The sequence below is a fragment of the Chiloscyllium plagiosum genome, chromosome 44 (assembly GCF_004010195.1).
Source record: "Chiloscyllium plagiosum isolate BGI_BamShark_2017 chromosome 44, ASM401019v2, whole genome shotgun sequence".
Classification (NCBI taxonomy): domain Eukaryota; kingdom Metazoa; phylum Chordata; class Chondrichthyes; order Orectolobiformes; family Hemiscylliidae; genus Chiloscyllium; species Chiloscyllium plagiosum.
In genome coordinates this window covers 11,617,219-11,626,379 of record NC_057753.1, presented here as the reverse complement: position 1 = coordinate 11,626,379, position 9,161 = coordinate 11,617,219, and the positions used below count along the sequence as shown (strand labels likewise).

At 48.8% G+C, this 9,161-nt stretch overlaps 1 protein-coding gene across 1 annotated transcript in view; it reads left to right on the top strand.

Annotated features, from left to right (window-relative positions):
* Positions 1-8,564, top strand: part of LOC122543556 (zinc finger protein 721-like) — a 76,626-nt gene extending 68,062 nt beyond the window's left edge. Inside the window, exon 3 of the mRNA XM_043682376.1 lies at positions 7,577-8,564. Within this exon, the coding sequence (XP_043538311.1) occupies positions 7,577-8,436 (860 nt within the window). The 3' untranslated portion in view covers positions 8,437-8,564. The remainder of the gene's footprint in view (positions 1-7,576) is intronic.
* The last annotated feature ends 597 nt before the right edge of the window (positions 8,565-9,161 follow it).

The following is a 9,161-nucleotide window of genomic DNA, read 5'->3' as shown; positions in this document are numbered from 1 at the left end:
TGAGGCGACCAGAACTGCACACAGTACTCCAAATGTGGCCTAATCAAGGTCCTGTACAGCTGCAACATCACTTCACTACTCTTGAATTCAATCCCTCTGCTAATGAACACTAATACACCATCGACCTCCTTACAAGCTCTATCCACCTGAGTGGCAACTTTCAAAGATCTATGAACATAGACCCCAAGATCAAAGATCTATGAACATAGACCCCAAGATCCCTCTGCTCCTCCACCTCACTAAGAACCCTACCTTTAACCCTGTATGCTGCATTCTTATTTGTCCTTCCAAAGTGGACAACCTCACACTTGACAGGGTTGAATTCCATCTGCCACTCCTCAGCCCAGCTCTGCATCATATCTAAGTCTCTTTGCAGCCGACAACAGCCCTCCTCACTATCCACAACTCCACCAATCTTCGTATCGTCTGCAAATTTACTGACCCACCCTTCGACTCCCTCTTCCAAGTCATTAATAAAAGTTACAAACAGCAGAGGACCCAGAACTGATCCCTGCGGGACTCCACTTGTAACTTGGAAGTGGTGGAGGCTGGTACAATTGCAACATTTAAGAGGCATTTGGATGGGTATATGAATAGGAAGGGTTTGGAGAGATATGGGCCGTGTGTTGGCAGGTGGGACTAGATTGGATTGAGATATTTGGTCGGCACGGACAGGTTGGACCGAAGGGTCTGTTTCCATGCTGAACATCTCTATGACTCTATGACATGGGTGCAGTACAGGATGACTGGAGGGTGTCTACTGTTGTGTCATTGTTTAAGAAAGGCTGTAAGGAGAAGCCTGGAAAGTGTAGACCTGTGAGTCTGACATTGGTGGTCGATAAGTTGTTGGAGGTGATTCCGAAAGATAGGATTTACATGCATTTGGAGAGGCAAGGATTGATCAAGGATAGTCATGGATTTTTGTGAGGAAATAAAGTACTTTTTTAATAAAGTAAACAAGAAGATTGACAAGGGCAGAGCAGTAGGCATTGTCTGTATGGTAAAGCCTTTGACAAGGTTCAAAATAGTAGACTAATTAGTAAAGTTAGGTCTTATGGGATTCAGGGTGAGCTAGCCAACTGGATACAAAATTGGCTTCATGGTAGGACACAGAGGATGACTGGAGGCCTGTGACCAGTGATGTTCCACAAGGAATAGAAAGTGGGTCCACTTCTGCTGCGGCACGGTGGCTGAGTGGTTAGCACTGCTGCCTCACAGCACCAGGGACCCGGGTTCGATTCCAACCTCGGACGACTGTCTGTGTGGAGTTTGCACGTTCTCCCCGTGTCTGTGTGGGTTTCCTCCGGGTGCTCTGGTTTCCTCCCACAGTCCAAAGATGTGCAGGTCGGTTCAATTGGCCGTACTAAATTTCCCATAGTGTTTGGTGCATTAGCCAGTGTTAAATATAGGGTAGGGGAAATGGGTCTGGGTGGGTTGCTGTTCGGAGGGTTGGTGTGGACTTGTTGGGCCAAAGGGCCTGTTTCCGTATTATAGGGGATCTAACCTAACCTAACCTAATCTAATCTTTCCTCTCTTGCTTCCCACATAATCCTAGGATATATCCCGTCAGGCCCGGGGGACTTGTCTATCCTCAAGTTGGTCAAAATGTCCAACACATCTTCCTTCCTAACAAGTTGGGACTTGTTGGGCCAAAGGGCCTGTTTCCGTACTATAGGGGATCTAACCTAACCTAATCTAATCTTTTGTTTATCATTTATATAAATGACTAGGATGTGAGTATATGAGATATGTTTAGTGAACTTGCAGATGATGCTAAAATTGGTGATGTAGTAGACAGTGAAGAGGTTTATCTGCGACCTTAATGAATTGGGTCAATGGGCTGAGCAGTGGCGGATCGAGTTTAATTTGGATCAATGTTGGGTATTGTATTTTGGAAAAACTAACAAAGGCAGGACCTATACGATTAATAATAGGCCCCTGGGTCGTGTTGTAGAACAGAGAGACCTCTGGGATCAGGTACATAATTCTTTGAAATTTGTGTCACAGGGCGGTTAAGAAGGTGTTTAGCACGCTTGCCTTCATTGCTCAGTCTTTTGAGTATAGGAGTTGGGATGTGATGTTGAGGTCGCCTAGGACATTGGTGAAGCCTGTTATGGAGCACTGTGAGCTCCAGCTCTGGTCGCCTTGTTACAAGAAGGATGTTATTAAACTGGAAAGAGTTCAGAAAAGATTAACCAGGATGTTGCCGGGAATGGAGGGTTTGAGATGTAAAAATAGACCAGAAAGGCTGGGACCACACGAGCACAGGAGACGAGGGGTGATGACCTTATAGAGGTTTATAAAATCATGAGGGGCAGCGATAAGGTGAACAGCAGGTATCTTTTCGGCTAGGATGGAGGATTTCAAGACTCGGGGGCGTATTTTTAAGGTGAGAGGAGAGAAATCTGAAAACGATATAGAGTCATAGAGGTGTACAGCATGGAAACAGACCCTTCGGTCCAACCCGTCCATGCTGACCAAATATCCCAACCCAAACTAGTCCCACCTGCCAGCACCCGGCCCATATCCCTCCAAACCCTTCCTATTCATATACCCATCCAAATGCCTCTTAAATGTTGCAATTGTACCAGCCTCCACCACTTCCTCTGGCAGCTCATTCCATACAAGCACCACTCTCTGTGTGAAAAAGTTGCCCCTTCGGTCCCTTTTATATCTTTCCTCTCTCACCCTCTAGTTCTGGACTCCCCGACCCCAGGGAAAAGATTTTGCCTATTTACCCAATCCATGCCCCTCATGATTTTATAAACCTTGATAAGGTCACCCCTCAGCCTCCGATGATCCTGGGAAAACAGCCCCAGCCTGTTCAGCCTCTCCCTGTAGCTCAAATCCTCCAACCCTGGCCACATCCTTGTAAATCTTTTCTGAACCCTTCCAGGTTTTACAACGTCTGTCCGATAGGAAGGAGACCAGAATTGCACGCAATATTCCAACAGTGGCCTAACCAATGTCCTGGACCTTTTTTTTTTATATACAGAGAATGATTTGTGTGTGGAATCAACTGCCAGGGAAAATGGTGGGTGCAGTTACAGGTACAATGTTTGAAAGACATTTGGATAAGTTCATGAATAGGAAAGATTTGGAGGGGCTGGCAAGTGGGACTAGTTCAGTTTGGGAAGATGGTTGGCATGGACTGGTTGGACCGAGGGATTTGTTTCCGTGCTGTGTTATTCTACGACTACACCCCGGAGTTCTGAAGAAGATAGATGAGATTTTGGAGGCATTGGCGGTGGTCCTTCAGGAATCAATGAAGTCAGGAGGGTCCCAGAGGACTGAAAAGCGACTTGTGTAACACCCCTGTTTGAGAATGGAGGGAGGGAGGCAGAAACCAGGAAACTATAGGACCATATCCTTGTTCACTAGTAAGATTTCAGAGTCCATTATTAGGGATGAGATTGCAAAGAACGTGGTAAAATGGGGCTGGGTCAGCATGGTTTTGTCAAGAGGAGGTCATGCCTGACATATCTTTTTTTGACAAAGTAATGAGCAAGTTAGATAATGGAGAGCCAGTGGACATGATCTATTTGGATTTCCAGAAAACCTTTGACAAGGTGCCACACAATAGACTACGAAATAAGACAAGAGCCTAAGGTATTGGGGGCAAGGTTCTAGCATGGATAGAGGATTGGCTGACTGGTAGATGGCAGAGTGTAGAGATAAAGCAACCGGTGGCTAGTGGAGTTCCGCAGGGGTCAGTGTTGGGACCACAACTAATCACTCTATGACAGCCTTGTTGCTAAGTTCGCAGATGACACAAAGATAGCTGGAGGGACGGGTAAGGTTGAGGAAGTGGGGAGGCTGCAGAAGGACTTGGGCAGGCTGGGAGAGAGGAAGGAAGTGGCTGTTTGAATACAGTGTGCAAGATGTGAGGTTCCAATGTTTTGGTCAGGGAAAAAGAGGCGTGGACTATTCCCTAAACTGGGAAAGGCTTTGGAAATCTGAAGCACAAAGGGACTTGGGAGTCTTAGTTCAGGTTTGGCTTAAAGTTAACATGCAGGTTCAGTTGGCAGTCAGGAAGGCAAATGTAGCGTTAGCCTTCATTACAATAGGGTGAAAATACAAGAGCAGAGATGTACGGCTGAGGCTGTATGTGGCCCTAGTCAGGCCGTATTTAGAATATTGCGAGCAGCTTCAGGCCCTGTATCTAAGGAATGATGCCCTGGCGTTGGAGGGGGTCCATAGGTGGTTTACAAGAACAATCCGGGGTTGAAGGGCTTTTCATTTGAGGAGTTGAGGACTCTGGGTGTGTGCTTGGAATTTAGATGGATGGGCGGGGACCTGATTGAATACTGAGAAACCTAGGTACAGCGGATGTGGAGAAGATGTTTCCACTAGTAGCAGAGACTAGGAGGCAGGGGTATGACCTCAGAGTAAAAGACCCTTTGGATCTGAGACGAGGGGGAATTTCGTCAGCCAGAAGGTGGTGAATCTGTGGAACCCATTGCCGCAGAGGGCTGTGGAAGCCAAGTCATTGCGTGTATTTAAGACTGGGATAGACAGCCTCTTGATTAGTGAGGGGACCAAGGGTCACAGGGAGAAGGAAGGACCATGGCGTTGAGAAACACATCAGCCGTGAACAAACAGTGGAGCAGACTTAATGGGTCAAATGGGTTAATGGTAGGGGTTTGGTATGCTTTCCTTTATTGGTCAGAGTATTGAGTACAGGAGTTGGGAGGTCATGTTGCGACTGTACAGGACGTTAGTTGGGCCATTGTTGGAATATTGCATGCAATTCTGGTCTCCTTCCTATCGGACAGATGTTGTGAAACTTGAAAGGGTTCAGAAAGGATCTACAAGGATGTTGCCAGGGTTGGAGAATTTGAGCTACAGGGCGAGGGTGAACAGACTGGGGCTGTTTTCCCTGGAGCGTCGGAGGCTGAGCGGTGACCTTATAGAGGTTTATAAAATCATGAGGGGCATGGATAGGATAAATAGATAAAGTCTTTTCCCTGCGGTCGGGGATTCCAGAACTACAGGGTATAGATTTAGGGTGAGAGGGGAAAGATATATAAGAGACTTAAGGGGCAACGTTTTCATGCAGAGGATGGTACGTGTATGTAATGAGCTGCCAGTGAAAGTGGTGGAGGCTGGTACAATTGCAGCATTTAAAAGACATCTAGATGGGTATATGAACAGAAAGGGTTTGAAGGGATACGGGCCGGGTGCTGGCAGGTGGGACTAGATTGGGTTGGGATATCTGGTCGGCATGGACGGGTTGGACCGAAGGATCTGTTTCCATGCCGTACATCTCTGTGACTCTGTGAATGGCTTAATTCTGCTCCCATATCTTACCTTGCATAATATCTGACTAGCATTAAGCCAGCAAGTTACAGAAATCAGATTGGATAATGTGCACGGGCTTAGAAGGTAAGCTAGCGTGATATCTTATCGTACAGAGAACTATCAGAGTGACTTACAAAGGCTGTTACAGTTTGTAAAGCAATTGTGAATAGGCCAGGATAAAATAAATGTCTTTGGCAGTTTGTGATAATATAAGGGATGTGTAACCTATCCAAAGAATTGGCTCCAATGTGGGAAGAGAAGAAATTCATCACTGGCAATGACATTACCGGTAGCATCTCTTGCTTCAAGTAATTCCAGGGCAAGATGATGTACGTGACCTTTACACTGTACCCTCTCAGGTCACAAGCTGCAATACAATGATGGTGTACTCACATTCTGACTGTAACAGGCAACATTTAGTGGGACAGTGTCATAAAATCTTGTCACTTCACCTACTACCACTACATGTCATAGTTCGTGGACTACAGTGGTTCAAGATGGCAGCTCACCACCACCTACTCAAGGGCAATTAGAGACTGGCAATAAAGGTTGGACTCAGCCAACATTGCTCACACCCCACAAGTGAATAAAGAAACAAACTCTTCCTGATCCAAAAACAATGTGGTTTTACCCAGCTTTAATTTAAAAAAAAAGCGCCTTCTTTTTCCAATTTGCAAAACTGCCCTGTTATATTGCAGGAGGAGAAAGTGAGGACTGCAGATGCTGGAGATCAGAGTTGAGAATGTGGTGCCGGAAAAGCACAGCAGGTCAGGCAGCATCCGAGGAGCAGGAGAATCGACGTTTTGGGCATTTGATGAAGGGCTTATGCCTGAAACATCGATTCTCCTGCTCCTCGGATGCTGCTGTGCTTTTCCCGCACCACATTCTCGACTCTGTTATATCAGCTATATGACAGCACCCAACATCCATTCCCAGTTACGGTAAAAAGATCCTTTACACTTCTGAAATCAAAACTAAAACCTAGATCGAATCTGGAGAAATTGCCCCTCCACAGCTTCAGGTTCAACTCGAGTAGATTCACCCCAGGTCTGAAAACTGAAAGCTTCAGCGTTCTCGGCTTTTAATGACCGACGGATGTCAAAGTAAACGCTCCCGGTTTGGAAACTTCACAGGCCAAACCTTTCTACCGCGGTCATTGTGCAGTGTGAATGGAGGGGGGTATGTGTGGGGCGGTGGAGATTTACAGCCTTTGGAAACATGGAAAGAAAAAGCATGTTCCACAGAGGCCAGAAGACACACGAGCTGAAATAGGCCATTCAGCCCGTTGAATCTGCTCCACTGTTCAATGAGATCTGATCGTCCTCGACTCCCAATCTCCTGCCTTTTCCCCATTATCCTTGATTCCTTCACTGATTCAAACTCTCTCTCTGTCTCAGCCTTGAATATACTCAATCACCTGGCCTCGACAGCCCTCCGCGGTAAAGTGTTCCACAGATTCACTCACCCACCCCCACCTCGGAGAGAGAAGAAATTCCTCCCCGTCCCTGTCTTCAATGGGTGACCCCCTCGCTCTGAGATGACATCCCGTCCCCCTCTCATCTTAGATCTCCCACACAAGTTGGGGGAACGACCTCTCCACATCTCCCCCTCTGTCAAGTCCTCCCCAAGAATCCTGTCTGTTTGAATTCGGTCGCCTCTCATTCTTCTAAACCCCGATGAGTACAGGCCCGACCTACTCAACCTGTCCTCATAAGGCAGTCCCTCCAGCCCTCGGATTGGCCGAATGAACCTCCTCCGGACTGCCTCTAATGCCAGTAAACTTTCCTTGGATAAGGGGCCCGAAATCGTTTACCCTGATCCTGCTGTGGGTCTGACTAGGGTCCTGTACAGTTTTAACAAAAGCTCCCTACTTTTATACCACAAACTAAAATTGTATTTTCTGAATGACTATCCTGTGCCGATATCGCTGACATTTGTAATCTTCTTTTCCAGTACGTTGGACGGGGAGGATTCAAAATCTCAAATCAAGCATCACGCCAAAGCCTCGATTCACTGGGACCTATATATCAACATTTTAATCGTGTTCTGTCTGCTTCAGAAGCTTTCAAACACCGGTGTGACTAGGAGTGTGCTCAGACACACACACACACACACACACCCCCGGGTGAGAGTGTGTTCTATTGAACTGGCTGTGGAGATAGCTTTAACTGGTTGGACAGACTGGGGATGTCTCGCTGTTCGCGGTGCGGAGATACCGCATGTGTGTCCTGCCTGTGAATTAGGCTTCATCTGATCCTCAGACCTGGGGGAAGAGACGAGGATATCCGCACCATGGAGAAACGGTGGAAATGCGGGGACTGCGGGAAAGGATTCTGTTCCCCGTCTGCCCTCGAAACCCATCGGCGCATTCACACCGGCGAGAGGCCGTTCACCTGCTCCGTGTGCGGCAAGGGCTTCGCTCACTCGTCCGCCCTGCTGACCCACCAGCGGGTCCACACCAGGGAGAAGCCGTACACCTGCCGGGATTGTGGGAAGGGATTCACTGATTCCTCCGCCCTGCTGACGCACCAGCGCATTCACACCGGCGAGAGGCCGTTCACCTGCTCCGTGTGCGGCAAGGGCTTCAGTCAGTCCTCCAACCTGCAGATGCACCGGCGAGTCCACACCAGGGAGAGGCCGTTCGTCTGCTCAGAGTGCGGCAAGGGGTTCACTCATTCGTCCGCCCTGCTGACCCACCAGCGGGTCCACACCGGGGAGAGGCCCTTCAGCTGCCCGGTGTGCGGGAAGGGCTTCAGCGACTCGTCGGCTCTGCTGACCCACAAGCGGGTCCACACCGGGGAGAGGCCGTTCACCTGCTCCGTGTGCGGGAAGGGGTTCACTCAGTCGTCCAACCTGCTGACCCACCAGCGTGTCCACACCGGGGAGAGGCAGTTCACCTGCTCGGTGTGCGGGAAGGGGTTCGGTGACTCATCCAACCTGCTGAGACACCAGCGTGTCCACACCGGGGAGAGGCCGTTCACCTGCTCTGAGTGCGGGAAGCGTTTCACCCACTCGTCCAGCCTGCGCACGCACCAGCGAGTGCACACCAGGGAGAAGCCGTTCAACTGCCTTGAGTGTGGGAAGGGATTCACTCAGATATCCAACCTACTGAGGCACCAGCGTCTTCACAAGTGAACCAGAGCTCGGTTCTGCAGGAGTTACACCCAGGACCTGGACTGTGTTCATCCTGACAGTGGGTCATAGAGATGTACAGCACGGAAACAGACCCTTCGGTCCAACTCAAGCATGCTGATCAGATATCCGAACCCAATCTAGTCCCGTTTGCCAGCCCTTGGCCTATATCCCTCTAAACCCGTCCTATTCATGTCCCCATCCAGATGCTCTTTAAATGCTGCAATTGTACCAGCCTCCACCACTTCCTGTGGCAGCTCATTCCACACACGCACCACCCTCTGAGTGAAACAGTTGCCCCTTGGGTCTCTCAGATCTTTCCCCTCTCACCCTAAACCCATGTCCTCTAGTACTGGACTCCCCTACCCCAGGAAAAAGACCTTGCCTATTTACCCTATCCATGCCCCTCATGATTTTATAAACCTCTATAAAGTCACCCCTCAGCCTCTGATGCTCCAGGGAAAACAGCCCCAGCCTGTTCAATCTCTCCCTGTAGCTCAAACCCCCCAATCCTGGCAACTTCCTTGTAAATCTTTTCTGAACCCTTTCAAGTTTCACAGTCGGTCTCTGTCAGTGTTTACGCTCCACCTGACCCTCCTCCCGCTCCTCTTCATCTTACCCCCAATTGCATGTCCTTCCATTCCCTTTCTCCCTCGTGTCTGTATCCGGCTTCGTCTGAAATGTATCCCCACAGTTCCCCTCAACCACCCGCTGTGGGAGCGAGTCCC